Source organism: Ophidiomyces ophidiicola (genome assembly GCF_022830035.1).
Source record: "Ophidiomyces ophidiicola strain CBS 122913 chromosome Unknown scaffold_6, whole genome shotgun sequence".
In the NCBI taxonomy this organism is placed as follows: domain Eukaryota; kingdom Fungi; phylum Ascomycota; class Eurotiomycetes; order Onygenales; family Onygenaceae; genus Ophidiomyces; species Ophidiomyces ophidiicola.
Window position 1 is genome coordinate 543,219 of NW_026054646.1, and position 26,088 is coordinate 569,306.

At 47.7% G+C, this 26,088-nt stretch overlaps 5 protein-coding genes across 5 annotated transcripts; 3 read left to right on the forward strand and 2 right to left on the reverse strand.

Annotated features, from left to right (window-relative positions):
- Positions 1–5,471: 5,471 nt before the first annotated feature.
- LOZ57_002325 (uncharacterized protein) lies at positions 5,472–8,374 on the reverse strand (the record flags this gene model as incomplete). The annotated part of the gene is made up of 6 exons (XM_049251400.1): positions 5,472–5,700; positions 5,790–6,457; positions 7,085–7,479; positions 7,531–7,682; positions 7,753–8,006; positions 8,069–8,374. The coding sequence occupies 6 exons, from the start codon at positions 8,372–8,374 to the stop codon at positions 5,472–5,474; spliced, it is 2,004 nt and encodes a 667-aa protein (XP_049109700.1).
- Positions 8,375–9,614: 1,240 nt separating this feature from the next.
- Positions 9,615–10,941, reverse strand: LOZ57_002326 (uncharacterized protein; the record flags this gene model as incomplete). The annotated part of the gene is made up of 2 exons (XM_049251401.1): positions 9,615–9,644; positions 9,709–10,941. 2 exons carry the CDS (start codon positions 10,939–10,941, stop codon positions 9,615–9,617), a joined length of 1,263 nt encoding a protein of 420 aa, XP_049109701.1.
- Positions 10,942–11,214: 273 nt separating this feature from the next.
- Positions 11,215–12,527, forward strand: LOZ57_002327 (uncharacterized protein; the record flags this gene model as incomplete). Its single annotated transcript, XM_049251402.1, has 4 exons — positions 11,215–11,484; positions 11,546–11,825; positions 11,881–12,077; positions 12,129–12,527. The coding sequence occupies 4 exons, from the start codon at positions 11,215–11,217 to the stop codon at positions 12,525–12,527; spliced, it is 1,146 nt and encodes a 381-aa protein (XP_049109702.1).
- Positions 12,528–13,630: 1,103 nt separating this feature from the next.
- Positions 13,631–15,300, forward strand: LOZ57_002328 (uncharacterized protein; the record flags this gene model as incomplete). The annotated part of the gene is made up of 5 exons (XM_049251403.1): positions 13,631–13,676; positions 13,738–14,473; positions 14,523–14,646; positions 14,714–15,050; positions 15,113–15,300. 5 exons carry the CDS (start codon positions 13,631–13,633, stop codon positions 15,298–15,300), a joined length of 1,431 nt encoding a protein of 476 aa, XP_049109703.1.
- A 7,596-nt stretch (positions 15,301–22,896) lies between these two features.
- On the forward strand, positions 22,897–24,934 carry LOZ57_002329 (uncharacterized protein; the record flags this gene model as incomplete). Its single annotated transcript, XM_049251404.1, has 3 exons — positions 22,897–23,091; positions 23,149–23,723; positions 23,791–24,934. 3 exons carry the CDS (start codon positions 22,897–22,899, stop codon positions 24,932–24,934), a joined length of 1,914 nt encoding a protein of 637 aa, XP_049109704.1.
- Positions 24,935–26,088: the final 1,154 nt, after the last annotated feature.

Below are 26,088 nucleotides of genomic sequence, written 5' to 3' on the forward strand. Positions count from 1 at the left end.
ATTGAATAAGAATCTGAGATTACTCTCTACACTAACACACAACTGCTCCAATATTAGAGAAGCAAGACTGTAGATATCCCCACTGATGGACTTTTTAACATATTTTGCATCAGTATACTCTCCATAAGCTTGCTCAACTGTCTGATGAAGCTGATGTGTATATTTTAAAGTATAGATAGACTTCCAAAAAAGCTTCTGAACCTCAAATATTGATGTTCTCTGAGATCACAGTAATTTCTTCAACTCCAGATTGAGCAGCTCATTGAGTTTATCAGTCTCCATGAAATGTTCAGTACTCTGATGTACAGTGATGAGACTGTTAGTCAGAACAGCATCTCAGAGCAGCTGATCATGTGTAGAGAAGTTTGTCAGTCATCAGAAATATAACATCTCAACTGCATAATTGAAGTGATGTTGCTGAATGAAATGCAAAATAGACTGCTCAACTCTCTGAAACAGCAATTCAACATCTTCATGTTTAGTGTCAGTCTTGATCAGTTTATAGATTTTAATAAGATGAAGAAACTGTGTATGAACTGCCATGATAACATCTGCACAATTCTTGTCAGACAGCTATGACACATCAGAGTTCTGAACATCAGATTGAGTCTTGAAATCAGTCTTTGAGTGATGTGCACTGTGATCTTTCATTCTCTTCATCAACTCATCAGATTGACATATCAACTTCAGTGCAAATGTCATGAAGTATATATAACTGATCAGATCATTGAACTCACTGATCTGCAGACTCAAAATCACTGCTTGCACTGCATCAGAGTTTGTAGTATTCAGCACAGTGTGAGTGTCTCTGATCAGTTGCAAAAACATTGCTGTTATATGAGCATCAAAGCTATGAAGAACAAGTTCTTCAAGATGATGAAACAGTGTCTTCTCACTAAGCAGATGTTATTGATAAAGATGATTGATGTAATTGAACAATGATGTTGTCTACTGAGAGAACTCAACTCTTCCATAGAAGATCTTCATCATTATATATAAGAAGTTGAGCCAAAGATGCCACATTGCTGACACTGACAATGTTCAACAGTGAGTATCATATAGTCTCTGAGTCTCACACTGTCAGTGCTGACAGTCTCAGATGAATGCTGACATTTTCTGATCATCATAAACTAGATACAGTGACTCATGGAAATTCTTATTCTCATTCATGTTAAACTGCTCAGCAAAGACAGTATGAAAGATCTCATAAAGATCATCATATGTGCTCTCAGACATCAGTATAGAATTCAAGAGTGACATATGTGTTGGCTCTGATGGATGCAGTTTATTGATCTCTGATAGAACAAGTCAACTATACAAATCACTTTCTGTTTCAAACATGTTGATCAGTTTGTTCAGGTAGACTGCAAACAGAGTCTTGGAAATGAAATAGCAACACAATTCAATCTCAATCTGATTCTGATTTTGCTGCAAGAAATGAATATAGTTAAGTTGATTCAAAGAAGACAGACTCAACATGCTCTGATAAAGTTCATCTGATGAAATCTGATTCTGAACATGAAGATCAGTGATATAAGAGTGAAATGAACTCTTGTCATTAATGATCTGATGCTGAACATTCTCTTGAAACTCAAAATTATTAATTATAACAACACTAGTTGGTCTGAAGTCTTCTTGAAGCTGATGCTGTGACAACTAATCAGTTGCTGCTCACAACAGTGATCAAACAATCATTCACTGATCTTGACAATAGTGACCATGTTCAGCTGCTCATCACAAAGAGTTGTGTAACTATCAATGATCTCTAGACTGTGCAGAACAGTGAGAACTCTTTGTTTAACTCTCATGCTCATGAAATAAAAATTCAATAGCTGAGTGAAAGTGTTAGCAGTGTTCTGGGCACAGCTCAACTGCAGAATGAAAACAATCAGAGTCAGCTGATCTCAATGCAGACAATGTTTGCAAGTATGCTGATGATGACTTAAGTGAGAAAACTCTTTAATCACATGTGTCAACATGAATGCTGTCTGCTCAATTGTGGAAGCAAGATTATCAATGCTGATGTTGTTAGTTAAACAGATTGTATGAAAGTGACAGAAGAAGAGACTCTGACTCTGAAGAACTGTTAACTTTTAATGAACAAGATGCACTATCTGATTCAACATTGTGTGCTGAAGACTCTAACTATGAATCACTGCAATCTGAAAGAAGTCATTTCTTTCTAGCACACTGATCAGATTATTGACTCTCTGTTTGGGCATATAGAATGACTTTGATTCATCACTCTGAATTCATTACTGAATCAGTGAAGAAACAGACACTTAAAGACACTGAAGCAGTTGAAATACAATGTTAATCTTTTTACACTCTGATAAATGCTCATTCAATTTCAACAGATGCTGAAGAACATCTTTCAAGAATTGTGACTCTGTCTGGAAGAAATTCTTATTAAATGAGCTATTCACAAAACTATTGAAACTGATCTATATGCTGGGCAGACTTAAGTTCTTCTCCTTCAACTCAGATGCAATGATATCTGAATTCAGACTATCAGAGCCACTGCTCTCACTGCACATAAGCAGATTCTCAACAAAATTCTGAACTCACTGAAAATTCAAAGCTGATTGATTAACTGTCTGTTCAGCTTCACTAGTCTCATTGAATTCTTCACACTTGATCAAGTCACTGTTGGAGAAAATAATCATATTAATGAACAGTTCTAAATGTGCAGATGTAACTGATGAGTAATGCTCAGATGTCAGTATGTTGTTCTGACATCATCTGTCTTCTTAAATGACAGAGTAAGAGATCTCTGATGCTGAGACATACTGAACTCTGACTGCTAACTGAGTGAGAGATCATTTGCTGATGATCAGATTCAAGAATATCTGAAAATCAGAGTGAAGAAAGATGATGTGTGATCATTTTGCTGAATGATTCTGAATGAAAGAATGAGACATTGAAGATAAATAACTGATCTGAGATTCAACAAAGATAACTATGAAAGTATTCTGATGATAAAATATGGGCTGTGTGAAGAGTGAATGATTAAAGATGTTGAGTAGACTGTTTCAGAAATCCAAAATTTCACTAAGTTCAACATCTGGTCAGAGAACTCTAACAAAATGCAAAAAACTGACTCAGATCTTTTACAGAATGTGACAGAAATTACTCATAAGAATCTAGCTTCAAAGCTTATAATTATGCTATGCTACATTGGGCCTAGCCCATTTCTGACTCATCCAAAGTGGAAGGTCTGAGGGTATGAGGCAAATCTGAGCCAGTTTTCACAAAAAAAAAAAAATAGAAGGAACTCTGAAATTCCCATACAAATTTGAAATTTGTGATTTGAGCTGATAATCTCAACATTAAATGTCTGATTTCAAAAACTTGATACAATATGAGTTACTATGGACTCTCTTTATTACTTCAGGTCTACAATATCTACTACATCTGGTTCAACCTGCTCCACATCACCAGATTTTTCCATTTGGTTATTCAATTGGGAAATATAAGATAGAGAATGATTACTCCATGGTTCTTCAAATAAATAAAAATTTTAAATTGGGTATAACTTTATATAATTATCAGCTACTCTCAGCTCTAGTTACTAGTATGAAGATTCTCAGAGCTGTGGTGGACTGTGATTGAATGGTTGAGCAAAATGAAAATTTCAGACTGCACTCATCACAAAATAGATGACCTTGGGAGAAGTCTTATACTAAAAGAATTGGTAAATTTTTTGATTTTTTTTTTGGACAAAGTGGTTGCTCATCTATTTCTGAACAATGATACACATCACTTTTGACAGTATTAAATGTGGTGGTTGAGATATTGAATGGCCATAGTTGAAGAAAAGTGGTGTTGCAGTGATGAAAACTGACTCAGATCTTCAATGAATGTTGAAGAGAAGTCTCAATTCAGCCTAGTATATCTTGGCATAGACCCACCCTAATTAGTAAGGTAGGAGACGGCTCTTCAACATACGGTGAAGGTCTGGGGTTATGAGGCAAGCTACCTAAGCCTAACAGATACAAAATTTGAATTTGGTGTATCATCTTGAGCTACCTTAGGCAGGGAACAATGCTCGGAACGTTCGGTTGAAAACCCAGCTTTAAGAGATGTCCCAATGTCGCTGTCACGAATGGAGCGATTTTGTTCTACCCGGGAGCGTAATGACAATGCCGAGATCTAACTGAAAAATGAAGTTCGCCGAGCTAACCATTGTTCTTCAAGATCCAACTCTCGTACGTCGAATCTCGGTCCCCCTTGCTTCGTCTTCCAAACGAAATATTGTCCTTTATATTGGGCGGGCTAGATGCTCTGGATAAACTCTCCCTCTCCCTCAGCTGCAAACGTCTGTTAGCAGTATCTATTTCGCTCTATTTGCAGGTTCCCAACCCCTCCGAAATGGCCACAAGTGTCTCGATGTGCAAGACAATAGAAGGGCTACTTAGACGAGTAACACCGTTAAATACCCAGGGACGAGCAAGTAGATCATGGATTATATGTTATGGTTGTAAGCGGTATCGACCGAGAAGAAAGAGTTATTGGGTAAAAAAACTCGTGAACGGAGAAGAATGGGAAGGGGATATACAGCTGTGGATCGAAAACATCTCAACTCATTGTCCTGAGTGCCTACGTGACGATCGATTGACGATACGCTCAATACCACAAAGGGATGGAACATTTCTATATCATTGATGGTCATGGCTTCGTAATGGATAGAGGGGTTGGCAGGCTGTCTACAGTGTAGTTGGAGCATAAAATATCAAATCAAGGATAGGAAAGTAATTGGCAAACATGTACTTGAATGCATCAATATGCCAAGATTTACATAAACTGCACAGCATCGTGCCCCAAGGATTCCCATAGAAGTAGCTGAATCGTCATTCATAAACAAGCAATCCCCATTTGCCGCAAGGCAGGTCACAGGATGAAAACGTATGGCCACACAAAGCTCGATCCTCAGGTAGGTTCATGTTTCTGCACCCAAATGTAGTACATGTCTAGATTTCCTCAGGGAGCCAGATTTGGATCGGGGAATGCCATACACCTCGATGAATACACGCCAATCCCTGGGGATTGCGTTGGATCAGGGAGCGCCATGGAATCAACCGTGCTTTGGAGTCCCCAAGGAGCCCGGCGACCTGCGGCACGGTTCGGACCGGGGAAATGCGCATATATCGACCGAAAGAGGGTATTGCTACGGCGTTTCAGCCCCTCAGGGCAGGTTTGCCGCAGAGTGCTAAATAGAGAGATAATGGAGGCGTTCGGTTGGTGAAGGATAAGAGTCGATTCGAGAATTTAAGGGTTTCAACAATTAGACCTAGTGTTTATTGAAACAAAAATAGGTTTGAAATAAGAAGAAATCTTCTTGCTCATGATTTTAAATGTTTGCACTGTTGTGGACCTCACTTCGCTATTGGATATCACCGAGTCTTGAATTCATAGAGTATTTTTGAACTATAAATATAAAGATAATGGACATTATATAATTTGATCAAAATTTACTCAAAGCCATTGAGAAGCTCGCCAATTTCTTTGCTTCCTTCCAGCACAGATCGAGCCTGACAGTCACCCATACCCATATCCTTACCAATCAACTTTGTCAGAACCTCAGGGACTAGCACCTCCTGAATATATGCCGGCACGCCTCCACAGCGCCTGATGAACTGGAGCTTCGTTGAAGAGACTGCCGTGATATGTGAGCAGTGTACTCTTGCTATATGTTGACCACTGTCCAAGCTTCATTAGCATATATATATATATATATATATGTGTGTGTGTGTGTATGTGTGAGAGTGTGTGAATGTGAGAGAACCTACATGATCTCCAACCCTTTGGGCCCATAGTATCCTGCGCAGTGAAAATCCGAACCTCGACTCAGTGACTGCAGGTTATTCTCGATAGACGTCTCGAAGAACGATTTTGTTTTTGCCCTGATGATAGAGTGAATCATGGACCCCAGTCGAGTCAGACGGTCCTCAATGGTATCCCAGTTAATGACAGGATAGCCACGTTCTCTTCGCTGACTCTCAGCCGTCATTTTCTTGTGTGCGCGACATATTTCCATCTGGGCCCTGAATGGAATAAATTTCTTTTCATTCATATATTCGCGAAGAAGACGGGCTTCAATTGAAGTAGAGCATATTGGACATTGGGATTTGTCGGGCTTTTCAAAAAGTTGAGGATCAATGCATGGTTTCTTTGGAGAGGGGGGCTGAGATGGTTCTCCGACGATCTTCAAGTCGGGCATTTTATCAATACCCGCTTTGAATGTGAATATCATTTTTCCGGATACTGTCTCAGATTCGCTGAGGTCTCCTTTTCTACTCATTTTGCCATTGATTTTACGGTAACAGTGAACGTCCTGAAGATGAAACCGTAGCTCTTCAACATTATCGAAGAAAGCAGTGCATAGAGGATGCGAGCATTTGCATCTGGAATTTGTGCTTTCAAGCTCGATAAGATGTCTCTCCATTTCCTTATTCCACTCAGATTTGTTAGTTAGATATTGCTTCATTCGTATGTTTGCCGGTAAAGATGAATCTCCCAAGCAAAATAGGCAATGGCCAGCGTTGATCGAAACGTTCCGAAATATCAATAGATCACATCTCAGCGGCAGTGATTCGGGTGTATTCAGGTGCTCAAGACAGTGATCATGCCACTCAGTCTCGCTCTTGAGCCATATATCACAGTTCAAGCATAGCTCGGCAAAACGGGTCACAGATAATGCTTTTTATTGTCTCTGATGACATCGGTATAGATGTAGCCACCTTTGATGTGAAAAATAACTACAAGGAGATCACACTTCAGTGTCCTATACTGTGAGAACGATAGTTATTGAGGTTTAATCAAACCTTCCAATTTTCACACCACAGACGCAATGCCCTCTGATTGGTGCGAAACTTTTTCTGTAGGCCACATGGCCCTCCTGCTTGCAAATCGCTTCCAGAGTGCGCAGTGCGCATCGACCTTCTGTGCTACGCAGTTCGATTTTCTTTGGCAATAAATTTGCGAGAAGATCGCGTTCCGGCATCACATGTATCGAATGCTGAAAACATGTTCGTTCATGTACGTGAAACAAAGGACAATCTTCTGCCGCTCTCTGTATTCTAACTGGCTGTTGCTCTCGTTGAGACTTCAGCTCGGCGTTATAGAGTCGCTTTTGCTGATTATAGATTTTGTGAGACTCGGTTTGAATTCGTCGCTTTTCATCTTCATGTGCCGTTATCATCTGCAGACTTAGAACTTCCATTTCCTTCTTCAGGTCAATTACATCCTTTCGTTGATGGAATTCCATCTCAAGTCTGGCCGGCAGCGATTGAAGGAGCTGTGAGTGGCGCTGCAACTGCAATCCACAACCGTGCTTGATATGATCTTCTCGAGGCTCTATGCCTAGATATGTCGCTTGCCCGTCAACTTGACAGACAGGGTGAGCATAGTTAGATCCGAACATTGTCCGAGTTGTTTGACCTGCAAATTTCATCCATGCTGCCTCGGTGTACATTTTATCTTGTCAAAATATCAGCAATGATCTAAGAATATTCGCAAAAAGAGCCCTACCAGCCTCCATAAGCGCCCATCGCCTGCAAGCGCGAACAGTTACGTTGGACTTAAAACCAGCTCGATGACCGGCGTCGGCGAAATGTTTTCCGAATGAGTCCGCTCCACGGGCCTTTCCGGTTGAAGCGACGGTACGATGCTCAGTAAATGGCCTAAATATGGGCAGATCTGAAACCTCTTTCTTTAAAAGCACTGGAAATTTATCCAAATCATCCGGCAAACCATGCATGGTCTGCCTCATTCAGGAGCTCATCGATAGACGCATAATCACGTATCGCGCCATCGGCGAAAGCCAGAGGGAGAAAGAACAGAAGAGGGCACAATAGAAGCAGGATATCCTTCTTATATTTCTCATAGAATCCATGAATTGGGAGTTCCCACTGATTTTTTGTCCACGCTCCCTTTATAAACTCACGCTTGTAATACATCACCAGTATCACCTCGCCGTCGATGCGTTGCAGATAAAGAGTAAAATGCTAAACATGCGCTAATTTTGGTCAACGGAACGGAGATACGGGGTTTTTTTCTCTCGACTGACCTTATAGCAAGCGGCTGCCGCCCTGGCGCTTTTCCTGCGAGCTGTGGATTCGTGAACTTCACCTGTTCTGGCTGATGTGAAGCAATATAGAAGAGCTGCAAAGCTGAATTGCACACGAGATCGATCCGGGCAGTCACCTCGGAACTCATAATGGTCCTTACACCATAGGTGGACCATTATAGCCACTAGATCGCTTGGTGACAGCCCATCTTTGTCCATTTCCGCGGTAGATAACGGAATAATCTCCTTCAGCTCTTTTCTAATCCACTGAGCGAGCGAAAAAGGGTCAGTATCAGACCGAAGCATGGTGATTGAAAAATAGACTGAATGGACATTACCTCTTTGATGGTTGTGGTGACACCCTTGGGAAACTGGTATTTGTGTTTTCTCTGTCATGTGGTTTCAAAGTCTCTTCTGAAACTCTCTATTGTCCCCACGGTGGGAGTTGATTTGATTCTCCTATGTACTCTTCTTGCGAAACTCTCAAGAAAGCCTTTATATGTTTTCAGATTCGGAGGAGAAGTCCTGCTCGGATGTAGTTTAAGAAAACTTCATAGAAAAGTTAGCGCCTGATCTCATTTTCTCAGTTCCTATATTAAAGCACAGATTTATCAAATAGAGCGAGCGCTCTATCATATGCTTCCTGAGTTCGTGGCAGAACGATCCTATCGATTTCCTCGTTATCGTAGTCATCGAGATTCACAATATATGTGAAGACTTCAAGGCCAGATTTTGCCATTTTAATCACACAGAAATCCTAGTGGTGAGTTTATACAAAGAGATTTATGAACATGAAGTGATAAAAGATATCGGAGAGGTGATGGGAAGCAGAAAAAAAGCATCTGGAATCAAGAGAAAGAAAAAGGATTGAAGGGAACTTCGATCCCTTTTGTACGAGAGATGGGCCAGCCATCTTCAAGGCCTCTGTGGATTCTAACCCACTTCATCTGCGGTCTGGGAGGATTCAGGGGAATTCGGGTGAATTCAGGTGAAGTAAGGTACATTCGCGGGTGCACCCAGAGGCTTGGCTGACTAAGCCACTGGAAAAAGAGCGAGCAAGATTCAGCGTGAACGGGTGCGAGACACCTTACTTATGCTGTTGTATGTTTTTTTTCTTTTTAACTTTTATATACAGAGTAGTTGCAGCCAGCTCTCCCAAGGTCTTCTTGATAATTGTCCTATACAAGTCAAGTGCCAAGACTTGGACATACACAGGTATGCTTTTTCAGCCAACTATAGTTGGCGAGAAATATCAAGATGCTACACGGCGTTATCCGTGGAGTGGCGACGCTAAATACTCCTCTCTTCTTTTGCACTCTTATCAAGAGTAATAGCTACTCCGTTCATTGAAAAAGATAACGAGCTTAGGTAGTATATGCCCATATCCCCAAAAATTCACATTGCTCCCATGATAGATCTGTACTCGCTAGGAAAATGCCCCGTTCAGAAAAGTAGGACAGAAGCAGGGATGCCTATAGGCTTTAATTCATTATGTCATGATACACGTGTACGCAGCAGGAAAGTGCGACATTCGAGAAGTCTACACTCATTGGACCTTTTGTGCAATCGCAAAATCCTAAAGCAAGAATCAATAATCAAGCCGAACAATAGAAGATCAGTATGTAATACGGTTAACTTACAGGAAACTCGTCCATGATCGAAGTAGCAACCTTCTCGACCTCATCTGTCAGGCGCTGGACACCAGCATCCCACGACTTGAGACTCCTTCCCTCAATATCCATAGATCCAATGCCATCAATGGAATCAAAAAATATCACTCCGTCAATCTGGTCAATCGTTCCTTGTAAGCGGCCCTGTTCTAACATTCGAGCAGCATATATTTCAGCTTTCTCAGCAGCACCCATACCTCCACTTGCTGTGAGGCCTAAGATCGAAGCTAGGTTTTCAACACGAATATTTTCGTACAATCGACTCGCGGCAAGTAGATTGTGTTCGATGACAGCTTTATCAACCACAGTTGACCCGTCTGCAGTTTTAGCGACCTGATGCGGAGCTAATTTTGTTGAAAAAGACTTGACCTCCTCTGGAGTAAGAAGTTGATCCCGAAAGATCTTCTCTAATATAGCGTACTCTTCTAATGAGGACGATCGATCGTCCTTGTAAAGCCGTGACAGCATCCGCGATCTTTGAGGTCCCGCTGGAGCCAGCACTGCACATCTAATAGCTGCTGCTAATGCTTGTAGTCGGTCATCCTCCTCTACTCCAGTAGCCAAGCTGACATTAAGGTATTCCTGGCTAGCATCAAGAAACCGTCTTCGCGCGTCAAGAATGCGCGCTTGTGATAGTTGGAAATGAAGCTTCAATTCTGGATCTTGAACCTTTGTAGGCAGGTTTTTTATCTTATTTAAGAACCCTTCAGCGCTTGTGGGATCGTCCTCTTCGAGATATAACCTGACAATTCGTATCCACATACGTACTTTAGCATCATCGGAAATTAATCGCTGGGAGCTGTCCAGGTGAATCCCCTGTAAGACTTTCGCAGCAGCAACATATTCTTCTTCTGCCTCAAATGCATCGGCGAGGGTTTCGCGAATGACGGCGTCTTGCTCCTCTACAGATGTGGAACGCGATTGAAGTGCTTGGATAGCATGTTGGCCGACTTCGATCTTGGCAGGTGCGGGGAGATTGCGGAGGGCGTCGATAAAAGCATCGAGTAGAGGGCGAGAAGCGATAATGCTCACGCCATCACCTAGAATAGATCCTAAAAACGCGATAAGGTTGTGTGCAAGTGTGGAGGGAGAAGATGATGATATTATCGATGAGAGGAGTTCGTTGTAAAGCTGGGACTTGGTTTGCTGGTTTGATGTTGCGTCAATTGTTGCCAGTGCAGAGGTGACTTCTGGCGAGGCCATTATTCGCAGAACCTGAGCCTCAGTCGGAAAGTGACTCTCATGAGCCTTCGATGAACTGACCCTGTACGTCACAGCTTGTTCAAGCTATCATGCCTTCAATGAAAGCTGGGGCAGCTTAGTCATCGTCTGTGACTTCATCGCGCCGCTGCTTATTCGCCTCAAGCTGCAACCCGGCACGCTTCATTAAAGACTCGTTTTATTGACTCCCTACTAACAGGTAGCGGACTGCATTTTGACGAGTAATCAATTTTTTGTGCGTCATCTTTAGGAATAATGTCGAACGCTGGCGCCCCGACCTTCAAAACGGAGCCAACTCCAGCAATCAAATCGGAGCCTGATACCAAAGATATCGACTCTCCGATGCTATCTGACGATGACATATATGAAGATGCTGGTGATTTGGATTTTGCAAGTGCTGCGCAAGATGTGTGGTTAACGCGAATTCCAAAATCTCTATGGGAACAGTGGTCAAAGTTAGATGACGATGAAGAAATACAGATTGGGACTGTGAGGGTAGAAGGCCCGGCCACTGATATTAAAAGGGTATGTTACTAGTATATATTTTGAGCTCTTGCAATTACCTTTACTAATCTCATGAATCTAGATCAGCCTCAGATTACACGACGTTCCTCAGAATGAGGGTGTGCCGAAAGATTACAATTTAAAGCGCCAAAATATCAACGCAGACCGGACAGCTTACACCGTACAAAATACATTTATATTTACGGAGAAAGATCTTCCAGGGTACAAGGATAGGACTCATTTACTGTTCAACGAAAACCAGCCGCACGGTCGATCATACGTATACGAGCAGATGAAACGAGACTCGCGAAGGAAAGAAAATAAAAAGAAATGGGAACCATATGCGAGGAAGACAATACCTAGTATGTTAGCTTGGATGATTTATGTGCGGAACTCTCAAGCTAATACATTTATTAGAACAAACAGCAATCGCCGCGCGTGTCCACGATGAATTCAACTGTCTTCCTGTTGAGAATGAAGAGTACCAGAAGATAGCCGAGAAAAGAGCTTTGGAAGCACTCAAGCCTAAAAGAGAAACCAAATTTATTGAAAGAGTCACGGGTAAAATGCTACAGCCGAAAACTGCTCAAGCCGCGGACAAATCCAATTTTATTGTATGCCCTCCTTTTTTTTATCTATTTTTTCCATCGTTAATACGCAACCAGCAAGTTACGAAACCTGCGAAGGTACGATCGCTGGACAACAAGACGGCTCGTATGCCGCAAAACGAACTCCTGGACCTTATATACGCTTGCTTCCGGCGATACAGATACTGGCCGTTTAAGGCTCTCAGAGCTGAACTCCGACAGCCGGAAGTTTACCTCAAGCAAACGTTGGAGATGGTTGCTCACTTGGTGAAAAGCGGTGATTTCGCCATGACGTGGGAGTTGAAGCCTGAGGCTCGAGAGGCAAATTACGCCAATGCCATGGCTTATAATGGTGCTAAGCAAGAGCTAGCCCCGACCACACTGGATGAAGGGTCCGAAGGAGAACCCACGGCGTCAGGTCTAGGTACGGATAATGACGACGATGAAACGAATATTAAATTTGAATCAGTGGTTTGAGCGTTGTTGCATTTGGGATGGGCATTGAGGTTTAGGGGCAGTGACCGGCCCTTCAAAAATCTATTTAGGTATGGAGCACGGAGTACCATAGGCATATACGGAGCATGTATTATTTACCTTAGATAAAATCTTAAAATGTGTACAATAAAGTATCTCACTTCGTCATTTCTGCCCAATGTCAACCAGTACGGTTGTTTGCGTATCTGGTCACGGTCCGACAGAAAAAGAGAATCATATACCAGGCCTAATTCGCGGCCTGGGACAGGGGTCATCAAAATAGATACAGACCCATGTGAACAGTCTGGATGGACCCCATGGCTGGTCACCTCAGGAACAGGAAGCCCAGACTTTCGGGCAGCTTGCCGGCCCAGGGGCGTAATGTATAGCAAAATGTTGAAGGTATTTGTGGCAGATGCCAAAGAGCCGATGGATGCTAGGAGAGAATGGTTGAGGGGTGTCGGGTATTTCGCTAACAAAGGGAGGAAGAGGGTTTGGCCATGTGAAATTGGGGAAAAGAAAACGAGGGAGTATTGAAGATACTCATGCCGAAGAAGTATTCAAGGGCAGGCCCTTGATTTTTTCAAGCAGAAGGCGACAGTCGTTGTCTTTCAAATCAGAAAACGGGGTTATGGTAAATATTTCGAGGTGGATTCAGCGGAAGCCAGTAAGGGAGTACAACAGCAACTGCGGATATGGGTGACATCAGCCTTCTACTCCCTACAGACTAATTTTTAATGTATAATGAATTGCAATGACCTTCAATGAAGCTCACAAGCACAACATACAGATCAGAGTACAAGGGGTGTACTCCGTAGATAATGTGAATATGCCATTAAATGCACATATAGCACTTTTTTTTGGATAAACTGTAGCCAAGAGAGTCGTTTGTTGCATCCCTTTGAAGGTGTCTGCCTTAAACAGTACACCTTAGGAAGAGCATGGAGTCCAAAACCTGGAGTTGAATCAGAATTCAGGTGCAACCGCATCCGGAGGTTTCCCGGATCTACTAAATTCCGATGTGGGTCCTACCCACCTTCCAAGCTCTCACAACCGCTCTTTGTACACAACTTCTCTTGATAGAAACTACATATTCGAACTCCAGAATGAGTGAAGACCAAAATTTAATGGCCCGGATCGGCCATCTTGCCGGTACTACTTTCTTATGATTCTTCTCATGCGATCCGGCACCGACTAACTAGATAATCATCAGGTCAGATCAACCAGCATAAGAATCAGCTTGCAGCACCTTCGCGAGGCGTATACTCTGGCGGCTCCTCCTATGATACCCATGGCGGTCATCACAGAGGTTACTCAGGCTGGGCTCCATATCGTGGTCGTGGTAGACCGGCCTCAAGACGCCCTATCGGGCCGCATCGACACCGGACTCTTGTGCTCAATAACTCGATCACCACCCCTGACACCACTAGCACTGCCCCATCTGCCAGCATATCTAATGACGAAAAGGGGGATCCAAAGACTCCGCAGCAAAATGGATGGGTAGCGAAACGCGATCGCCACATGCAGCTCATTAACACCGCTATATATGACCAGGAAGCCCAGGCTAGGGCAAAGGCCATCGAAGAAACGCGTAAAATAAAAGCGCAAAAGCGGGCTGAACGAGATAAAACAAAGGTTTTACAGTTTGCACAACATGCCGGTGGCCTAGTGTCCGCGCCCGACGCGCGCGTTGCTACTGCAGGAGCCAATTCGTACAGGATTGTTGTGCAAGACATTCCATTTCAAATTACAAAAGGGGGAAGCAAACTGATTAGACTATCCAGTGAGGGTGATCCTGGGTTTGAAGGCGATTTAAGAGCTGGCTTACCGTTAATAGACGATCCCTCAACCGCGAGTACAACTCCGAAGAAAGTAACCGTGGGTGGCGTGATATTCGTCAGAAGTAAAAATGGGAATCTGCATCGACTAGGAGCAGTTGTGTCGAAGAAGTGCGTTTGATATATTGCCAGGGATCATCGAGTGACTAACAAGAGATAGGAAAAATGGAGTGGTTAGAAAAAAGAATGAGCTGTGCCAGAGGTTTACTGCGACGGGTACTCTATCACTCTCCCTCCGAGACGCTTATTCCCTGACGGCTCTACGCCCTTCGAAAATTGGAACAGCTCGATTTCGATAAGACAAAACATCCCTGGTAGGAAGATACTAATAACCCTGTTCTTACTGTCTAGGTTCCTGCTACAAGGGCCCCAGGTGCCCCTACACCCACGACCCCAACAAAGTTGCCATATGCAGAGAATTTCTCCAAACAGGTAAATGCAATGCCGGCCTTGCATGCGATCTCTCGCATGAACCTTCCCCAGAAAGATCGCCAGCTTGTATGCATTTCATCCGCGGCCGCTGCTCCAACCCCGCCTGTCGATACGCGCACATACGCGTCACCCCTGGAGCACCCGTCTGCCGTGACTTTGCGATTCTGGGATTCTGCAGCAAAGGCGCAGAGTGCCTGGAACGCCATGTGCACGAGTGTCCGGACTATGCGAACACGGGCAAGTGCGGCAAGCAGAAGTGTCTGCTGCCGCATATTGACCGGGCGGGCCAGATTCGCAAACTGGCAGCTAATAAAACAGAGCCTACCGATATGGAAGGCGTAGAGAACGACGAGGAGGATATCTCGAGTGAGGAAGATGTGTATGACGAGATTGATTCCGATGATGTGGACTCGGATGAACTGGAAGATGACGAGTCTGAAGAGATTATCCCTGATACTGTTTCTGGTGTAGAGCTTACAGAGCAACAGGACTTTGTCAGGTTCTAGGGCTGGTGATCTCGAAGTTGCTAACAATTAGTACATCATATCAATTTCAAAAGGTAACAAACCCTTTTACCCATCTAACGATATCATCAATATGGGATATTTTCTCGACAGTGCTCAGGGCTCTTTGAGCAAGATATTTTGTCCTAGAAAATAGAGCATCACGTCTGAAGCTTCCATTGTCTCTGAATGGTGGAACCTACTTTCTTTTATTCCCAAAACACCCTCCTTTGTCTGTTTTCTTTACTATCTTTTTTGTATGACTCCTCTAGGCGTTTGGGTTACAGGAAAGTTTTGCCAGGGGGAGCAATTTTTTTTTCAATACTGCGGGCCGTGAATTAAATGAGCGCATTGAAGAGGCGTTGCATTTTTTTTATTGTTTTGCGGCATTTGCAATATCATTACGACATTTTTCTTGTGCTGCATAGGCAACTACATATTCAACAGGACGAGAATGGAAAAGAAAAAAAATTTGAATATGTATTAAATCCTCGTAAACCTGATACAATGTCTGCCTACAGAAATGCCGCACAGCATACCAGCAGCACCTGACCTGCCGTTGTACTCCGACGACCTGGCATCATCCATCAGCTGCCTACGCCCCCTTCGACGAAGCTGGGTAGCCGTCAACATTTTCGCCTGTTCTAGGCAGCTGGATTAAACTCGCCTTGCTTCACCTACCCGAGTTTGCCCAGATGGCTGGCCACTTTCAGGCGAACAAAGGGCGACCACATCTAACTAAACAGTGTGATAGTGGTGCAAAAGCTGATGGTTTCCCAAAATCGTTGCAGTCCAACAAGGCGAGAAGGGGATCGATCTTCTGACACTACTCCCTCCTTCCCAACAAAAAAGGTTTTCCGCCCTATATTTGCTCCAATGAATCATAATAGCATTTCCACAGGGTTGCCGGTCTGGTTTTTCGAGCCACCGAGGCCTTTATTCCCCGTTCATTTGCCGTTTGTTTCCGTGTGATATAGGGATCGGCGTTGGGGCGGCCAGCAGAGGTGTTGGTGATGGCCCCAAGTATTGCCTACCCGGCAAGCAGCTTTGCATGGCCTGCGATTGGGAGGGAGGGGGGAGTACTACTACAGGATGAAAAACAAGGCAGAATGGCGGAATCGCCGGGCTACCAACTGCCGTGGGAGGACTGTTTTTTTGGTACTCTTTTTTTTGCTGCGCGTGATGGTCCAGATGGGCTTATGTACTATCTATAACTGCCCCAGTTAACCCCAAACCCAACCAAGTACAATCAATAATAGCTGATAAACAACATTGAAGTGGCAAAAGAAACAACTTGCCTGGGCTTCCCTTTTCCATTTATTGGTCGAGCTGCCTAAAGTGGAGTAAATGTCGCTCTGGTCTGGATTAGCCTGGCTGCCCTTTTTTTTTTTTTTTTTTGTTCGGCTTCGCTGGAATCCTGTTCCCTCCAAACAAGAAATCTCTCGCCCCCAATTCTCTGTTCCACAAACATATTATTCGTAGTCGTTCAATCTCTGCCGTGCCTTTCCTGTCGTTCCTCTGGCTTCCTGCTGGGTAACCAGCTTTGCCCTACAGAGCGAGGGGGGCTAGCTGTCTCCCAGCAGCGGGATCCCGGCCGCTGGAGCTCCGGCCGATAGCGTTTGGCTATAGGTGAGTATTTCAAGCTCGGATAGACAAACAGGAGCAACGGCACACGAGTTTTCTCTCCCATGGAAACAAACGTCCATTGAGCTGTCAGTCCAAAGCCGATGAACTCGAGCAGTGAACGAACGACGCAAAAACATGAAACGATCATTGCACAACTGGTCTGTAAACCCGAAATCAAAAAAAAAGAAAAGAAAAGAAAAGACAACCCATTGCCAGACATTTAGTCGGCTATTCTCATGGCGGCCACGTCGAATTACCCGACATGAAGCCCCTGTACCCAATTTCTAATCATTCGCGCGCATATTGGGAGCGAAAAGGGAGGGGAGGGAGGCCGGGAGCCCAGGCAGCACATCGTGCGTTGCACCCATTGCCCCGTTGAAGCGGAGGGCGAAAAGAAAAAAAAAAAAGCTAGTTACGTCTTCGCGCCTCCGTGAGTCAGTGTAACCACAACAAACGGCCTGGGTTCTCGTATTCATCCGGGCCTCTCTGGCAGCGACAGCGCGATTCAAGCCATTGTAGAGGTATGTATGTATGTACATATGTATATGCGACATGGGAATAGTTTGCAGAGGGGAGGGATCGTTGCCGGTATGGGCAGGAATGCATTGCTTGGACCTAACCACGGGCCACATGGAGTGTTGTTGCTGGACCCGGCTAGAAGTGGTATCTCTGGCTGGGACCGGAGACTTGAGGGTCGATAGGAGCTGACGTACATAGAGGAATATTATACGGCTCTCGTCAGGTCGACAACAAAAGGGAAGGGTGTATGGAGAAGCGACTCGGTTTGTTGAAAGTGGAGTCGGGAAGCGTTGCAGAAGTGTGGGAATGCTAAGGAATCGTGTATGATTGACAACGCTGCTGAATATAGAAATTGAGAATCGTTGCGTCGACATCAAAGGCCGCAGGATGAAAAAGGGTTCATGTACGTTTAATTAGTTCTGGTTGATAAGACAATAGCCCAGTGTGTTTCATGTGTGAACAATCGTGCTTCTAACTCGCCGCGGCAAAGAGGCCTAAGAGCAAGGCGAAACGTGGCGGGCCGTCGAGAGGTCGCGTTGTTTAAGAAAGTGCAGTCAAAACTGAACTGGAAGCATATAGTATCTTCGACATTTAAATCTCGACTTACTATTTTCAGTTGATGGGGGTCGGATAGCCCATCCGTTATACATGCATACAGTTGTTCATGTTCTGCGACAGCTATACGAATCGAGGAAACAATAGATTTTCTTTTTATTTTGTTTTTCGAGAGAGGTAGCAATGTACAAGGCACAAATGTGGCGAAAACTGAGGTCGGGTATCAAAGCCGTTGGCGCGGTTGACGCGGACTGGTTGCATCGACCATGGAGGGGTGGAGCCTCGAACAAAGAAGAAAGAAATAATGTCAGGACAGGCGCATGCATGTGGGTGCTGCATGCGCGAGAAAGAAGAGCAGAGAGAGGTGGGAAAGGAGAGGCCATGGTGTAGGTACCACCGACCAAAGGGTGGTTCTCAGAGCCTGCAGGCGGCAAATAAGGGAGATGAGAAATTTTGATCTGCTCGATGACGTTTCTACACCTGCGGTGCGCGGGCTCTTCCCCAACCCACGGGAGAGGGCGCATGCAGAGGAACAGAAGGGCTTGCTTTTTCCTGCCAGACAGTGCTAGAATGTGTCGAGTGTTCCAATGTGCATTCTGCAAGCCGGGAAATAATTCGTTATTCTGAACAACGATCGGGATGCAGAAACCGAAATTGAGAGCATACTTTATCGGGCGCAACCCAAAAGTAAAAAAGAACAGCTGTTTTTGGTAGGCTAGCCAAGAGCTCCCTTGTAGCTCGTTTTGCGTTTATGCACGCAATTTCTGGCATCCGACGAGGAGCCCAAAGAGCCCAGGGTGAAGATGGTGGTGCGGCAGAAGCTCTCGGGTAGGGCCTTCAAAGTCTTCCATAGCAAGACCTGGCTCTGGAGCTGCACAGCAATAACAACGACGACGACAACAGCAACAACAAATGGCCCGTGGGTCGAGCGGAAGAAAGCTTGTTGCACAGACAAGGATTCCCAAAGACGCACAGTACACAGGCCCTGGGCGGAGGGAGGGGAGGGGCGATTGCAGGGGGGGCAGAGAGAGCAAAGAAAGAGAAAAGAAGGCCAAAGCTCCCAGCACAACTCACTAACTAGGGAGGTAGTTATAGGCACCATGACCCTGTCTCGATCGCGAGGATCCTGCCCGCGACCAGATTTCGACGATCTGGAAAGGGGGGCCCTGGTCTCCAGAGGGCGGGCAGGCCCGGTGCGCGTTTTCCCGCCCAGCAGCAGTGAGTGAGTGGGCTGACGAGAGTATGTAACTACCTAACCAGCTCGAAGAAGTCCATGTGACATCAAGAGGGGGCAAACATCACGCCGTTTTCTGACGACGGGGAATAGGGATGGCGCGACATCTGAGATGCGCCACTTTGTTTTTTTTTTTTTTTCTTCTCTGGGGGAGCAGCGAATCGCGGCGATCAAGGGCGACGGGGCCGCTGGTCATGGCTGTAGGTATATCATCCCCGTGTGTAGCCCAACCGCAGCCACCCGCCGCTCCCGACCCGAGGTACATACGTACGCACGTACATGGTGACCAGGGCGGGCAGCACGCTGTATGATAGGCGCGGGAGATTGATAAATCAATCCCACACAAGTCAGGATGATGCTGGCGGGGGAGACTGATCTGTCCATGTGGGCAGGCGAGTGTCGTTGGCTGGCAGAGAGCGAGGGAAAACCAATGTGCATTTCATCCAGCAGATTCCGGCGAGCTATTGGACGACAGGAGCTGGTGGGACGGAGAGCCGATATGGGATTGGAGAGGAGGACGAGAGAGGGGAAGGGCGAGGAGAACGTCGTGAAGTTTCACCCGTATCTAAGGCAAGGGTCTTGTAAGACGGTCCTATTCTTCCACAGAAGATGGAATAATAATAGCCAGTAGTGCCTGGAGAGACGGTAGCCCCCATCTCTTTCTCTCTCCCTCTCTCTCGCCCTCTCGCTAAAGCCCGAGGGACAACATCGCGCCCCCGGTCTCGGCCCTGCAACAACGAAACATCGCGAAGAACGCACGACAGCCAATCATCGCCTGCTGACCTCAGCCATCAGAAACCGCGCTAGTTCCGTGTCGGGCCTAGCGCCGGGCGCAACTTGCAACGCTTGGCTCGATTGCGTGCTGAGTCAGCGCCGTGACGGCTTCGTTACTCTGTACGCCGGTATATTACGGTTTGTTCCAGCGGGCGCCCGCACAACAACGGTCATTACGGCGTAACGCGGGCCGCCCCGCCCAAGTAGTTAGCCCGCCAAGCCTCCTGGGGGGGTCGGGGGCAACGACGACGACTGACGACGATGCCGGGCGCCACTCGCTGATGCCCCCGTGATGCGCCGGCTGATCGCATTTCCCCGCAAACGCTGCCAGTGGTCTATACGCAGGAGAGGGGAGAGGGGATTGCTGAGGAATAGTTAACTAGTACTAGTGCGGGTGACAGCGCAGGATTTCGGAACGCCTGGGAGAATAACCCAACGCCCCGTTGTTGGTCTGGATGCGAAGGCGAAGGGGATGGGTTTGAATCCTGCGCGGGTGGGGAGATGGAGATACAGAGAGGGAGAGAGAGAGAGAGAATGGAGAGAAAGAGACACTTGGTGGTCTGGACTGGCAGCTGTGTGACCGGGTCTGTCTTGGAGTGGGAATTTCTTGGGTGTAGTAGTTATGTGCGAGTGTGGTCCTGCGCAGACGGGCTTGCCATCCGACCAGAGCTTTTGGCTCGGAGCGTTGGAAGTAAGTGTACGTACCAGGAGAACCGCGGACTGGGTTAGAATCTACGTATGTGCGCACACTATGTACAAATGTGCATAAATAAATACATGGGACGAGCCAGACAAGAGAGCGGGGAGGGAGGAAGAGAGAACTAGTGACTTAGTTACATCCAAGGTCTTGGTGACCATGATGATACCTGAGGCGCAGTGAAGTACTCCAAGAGCACTGCAACATCTCTCTTCTGGTTTGTGGAAGGATGCTGGGGGGGAAAGGCCTTTCGGGCGAGGAACAGCGACGCTTCATCGATATGAGTCATAGCCAGGCCCCCAAACGTCGCCTGCGGGTCGTCCAGAGAGAGGCATGTATGTAAGTATGTACGTCCTACATATGCATGCCCCCCTAGGAGAGAGGGGGGGGAAGACCCTCCGTTTCGGGGCAAAAATTTCTATATATATATATATATATAGGATGACCCCACCCTGCAGTGAAGCATCGCTTGGCTTGGGCAGCGACACTAGGACCAGCCGGCGTTGGGAAAAGCCGATCTTCACGCAGCAGTCATGAGATACGGGCAGCAGCAGCAGCAGCGGCGGCGGCGGAGATGACAGGCCGCATGCAGCACACGGCTGCAGTCACGGCTACTGAAGCGGCGTCGACCCTATGGCGCCTGCAGGACGGCGATACGAATCTGCACGGTCGTCCAAGCTCCGGGGTCTGTTTCTCTCTTTTTTTTTTCGGCCTGCTGATAAGATAAGTTTCTACACCTTGGGGCTTCACTACTGCTGCGAATGGCAATTGTTGTCATCTCCCATAGGCCCAGGCCCAAATACATACATACCTGTATGTCAGGGACACACCGAGGGCCAATACAACGGGCGCGGGCGGAATTTTTTGCGTTTCCTGGCGAGCTGATGGCAGTCCGAGATGTGAGGCGTTCAGGCACTCGCGACGGTGGGAGCTGCGTGCCTGGCCAAAGCTGGATGGGGGCCTGTGAGTGGCCGCGAGCACACGGCCGGAGGGGAAGGGGGGTCCCTCATTCCCCATTTCGCGGTCCGGAGGATATCAGCGGTGAGGGCCGGGATGGACGATTGGCAGGCTGCCGGAGAGGGGTGTGTGTGTGTGTGTGTGGGAGCAGGGCTCGCATAAGGTTCCTCGGGGTTCTCTCTTGGTGCTTGTCTCGCTGCTTGTCGCGAGGGAGAAGAGAGCGAGGAGAGCGAAAGCCTACAGCCGCGCGCGCGCGCGCCCTTGCAGCGACACGCCGGGTAAGGATGTAGTTAGCTATCATAGGACCACGGGCGGGCGACGGGTGTCCAGCGTCAGCTGTAGGTAGTCAGTCAGTCAGTCCGTCCGTCGTCTGTCGCACGTCGCACGGCCGGGGGATCTCGCCCGCGACCCAGCGGTAGACGCAGCGACGAGGGGGATACGACAGGCTGGCGGGCGGGTCATCTGGGGGAGAGAGAGCAAGCAAGCGAGCCCGCTTCACCGGGCGTCGAGCGAGCGAGGGAGCACGGACGGGGCCAGGCCCAGCCAGACCAGGCCAGCAGAGAAGAGATATTAGTCTATTATTCGTGTGTACTCCGTGTGAGGAGATGAAGACATCTTTCGCTCAAGGTTTCAGGAGCAGGCCGCAAAGGGCGCCGGGGGAGCGAACCATGGGTCGGGGCGGGCCAGGGAACCACGGGCGGCGAGGGCGATAGTGGTGGTGGTGGTGGTGGTGCTGAAACAGGCGGCCTGCTCGTGGGCGTGCGGGCAGCGGCTGCATGCGTGCCCAAGGGGATCGAGGCACCCAATCGCGGGCGCGGGCTGTGGCGCCCTGTTTTGAGCGCCGCGCGCAGCGCGCTGGGACGACGGTAAGTTAACTACAGCGCGCAGTCCGGCCTGGCTGCGACGATGGACTGACGGACAGACAGACTGACTGACTGACTGACACATACATACACAGGCACACTCGCTGCGCTGCTCGCGGAGTGGCCAGTTGACTTAACTACTTACTGCGGCACTTCTCTACACCAGACGCTCCCGCTAGCCCGCCAACCCCGCCTGCCGCTCACCGCCCTCACCGCCTCTTCAACCTCCCGTCTCACCACTTCTCTTCTCCTCTCTTCACCTCACCTCACCTCACTTCCTCTCCTCTCCTCTTGTCCCTCTCTCTCTCTCTCTCTCTCCCTTCCTCTCCCTCCTCTCTCATCCTCCCTCACTCCCACACTCTCACACTCTCACAATGGCGAAGTTCTCGCATCCCACGTCCTTCGACTACTTCCAGCAATCGCCCACCCTCGACGCCAAACCACTCTTCTCGCCCGACGACGACATGAGCGTGCTTGACGACAAGATCCTCGACTCCGCCAGCTCGCAAGACCTGCCGGCCCCGCGCCGGCCTTCGTTTGACCACCACCCCAGCCCCGACGCCGCTGCCGTATGGCCCGACCTCGCTCCCCATAGCCATCATCATCACCATCACCACCACCAGCAGTCTCTCTCCGACACGCCCTCGCGACATCCCTCGCAGCTCTCCACGCCGCTTTTTGAGTCGATGCCCGCCCCGTTTGTGCGCGCCTCGCAGCCCTGGGGCCTCCCCTCCGACTCCGGCTCCTGCACCCCAACCCCCATCTACGAGCACTTCCCCCACGACTTCGATGCCGCCGCTGCTGCCGCTGCTGCTGCGTCCCACCATCCCTTCGCCGGCGGCCCGCTCCAGCCCGCCGTCTATCCCGCCATGCCCTACCGCCCCGGCTCGACATATGCCCAGCCACATGCCCTGCCCATGTCGCCGCAGTCCAGCCACGGCTGGGTCGCTGCCGCCGCCGCCCCCGAGCCCGCCGAGATCCAAACCAAGCCCGCCCGCAAGAACTCCTCCGCCGGCCCGCCCTACCGCGCCGCCAACCTCCACATCCGCCGCGACGGCATCCGGAAGAAGAATGCCCGCTTCGACATCCCCGCCGAACGCACGTTGAGTAATATCGACCTGCTGATCAGCCGCTCCACCGACGAGGACGAGATCAAGGAACTCAAGCAGCAGAAACGCTTGCTGAGGAACCGACAGGCGGCGTATGTGTCATTGTCCTAATTTATTTTTTTTTTTAATTGTTAATTTCTTCGCTAACATCGACTACAGACTTGACTCGCGCCAACGAAAGAAGGTGCACACCGAGCAGCTGGAGGAGGACAAGAGACGGTCGACCTCCCTGATCACCGAGCTCCAGGATGCCGTCCGGGAGCTGAAGCTACGGGAAGCCGAGCTTCTGCAGGAAAAGACCGAACTGTTCGAGAGCCAGCAGCAACTGCGACAGTACGTTGATCGCCTCCACAGCGAGAAAGAGGAGTTGATTCGATCGCACACCCTGGAGACAGGCGAACTGCGAAAGAAGAACACCATCCTGCGAGAGCACATAGAGAAGCTGGAGCAGGCGTCCACGTCAGGCGCGCTCTTCCGCAACGACTTCTCGGATTACGACAGTCTGACCGTCGACGGCACCGGTTGGGATGACTTCTCCATGGGCCATGAGTTCTCGCTCGACAGTGACCCGCGGTTATCCATTCGCAACCCGACACCGGTGCCCGAGAAACCGCTCACTACCGTCCTCAGCAAAACGGACAATGTTGTCGAGAAGCTCTCGTCGCAAACAGAATTCCCGTTCAGCTGGAATGCGTTCTACATGTGTCTTCTGTTTGGCGCCTTCGTCGCCTCCAACGGCTCGTCCATGACCGCCACCGCCATCCCTCCCCTCTCTGAAGAATACCGTGCCGAATCCGCCAACGTGCTCAAGGCCGTCCTGGCGTCGGCAAGCCCCGTCCAGCCCACCCACTCCTTCAGCCTTGCCACCCTCGCCGGTCCCTCGGCCACTACCACCACCTCCGCTCTCCCGGCCACCATCTCGCGAGCCGAGATGGCGCAGATCTCCTCCGGCCAAGACACCACCATGACCAACCTCGACGACCTGCATCGCAGCCTCGTCGTGCCCACCAAGGAGCAGGAGGCCCAGCAGGCCTTCGCCATGACGGCCGAGCGGTACAATTCCCTCACCACGCTCGACGACGACGAGGGCGATATCACCCCGCAGCCGTCCAATCTCCAGCAGGCGTATGCGCTGCGCAACAGCGCCCTGGGCATGAAGAGCACTGCGGACGTCTATTCACGTTCCCTGCTGTGGGACCGCGTGCCGGACAAGGTCGTGCGGGATTTCAGACGGCTGGTAAAAGACTGCGGCATAAGCGTCGATAAACATGAAGAACCGGGCGGTGCAATGTGCACGGTCTAGTCCTTCCAAGTCTCCGATCACAGAACGTGAATTTGGTATACCTGATTAACGACACTACTTTGGCTCGACGCCATCTAAAAACCGAATTTCCTTTGTCGTTCTTACATTCTCTTCATTTTTATTTTCTTTTTATTTATCGGCTGGGAGCATCACGTTTGAACGAACAAAAGAAGATACGGCCGGTTATGATGCATTTTAGAAAGCGTCGATTTTTCCTCTTCTTTTAAACCAGATTATGATGATGATCACGAATCACACGGCTGTCACGATTGCAACGACAAGCAGGCTCCACTGCCCCTCTGACTACTCCCATTGTCCATGGGCCATGACTTTTTTTTCCCTCTATTCAAACTACTTACACAGAACCACACTCCTTTATTCTTTCCTTTGTTCTTTCTTTCTTTTTCTACAATATTCAGTGTCTCCCCTCTTCAGTGTTCTATTTAGGTATATCCAAATTCAACAGCCACGGACCGTCACCAACCACACCGCCCTTTTCCTATGTCTGTCTACTCTTTTGGGCAACTGCTTTTTTTTCACAGGGGTAATGTGTTTATAGGATCTGGACTCAGCTCTGATATGAAATTTTTAGCGTGTTGGTTCCTTTTTTTTTATGACTGGACGGGTCTTGCTTTTTGTGCTTTTCTCCACAGTAGCTTCGCTGGCTTTTTTTTTAATCTTGGGTATAGCGAGTTTTTGTTGCTGCTCTGATTTCTTTCTGATATTTTTTTTCTCCTGTGCTTTTATTTCTGCCCATTATTCTTCGCGCCAAGTTTTTCCGTTTTGCTTGTTTTCTGATGCGACTATGACTTTTTGACATGACACACACATGATATAATGACTTGATGGCTATGACAAGATGCGCGTGTCGCCTTTTTTGTTGTTGTTTTTTTTTTTTTTTTAATTAAACAAAACATTTGGGCGCTTCTGCAATGACTGTTCTTCTGGTTTAGTCGCGACTCTAAAATCTGGAGTACTACTACTATGTATCTATTTAATACGTTTTGGCTGAAAATGTATCATGGGGCTCAAATTCCTTTTCTTTCCTCCCCACACACCCTGGCTATTTATTATTTTCGTCTGTGCATTGTGGTTTGGTACAAACACGGCGTTGTTGTTCGGTCTCGCGCGTTTTTGGGGGACCTCTGGAGGAA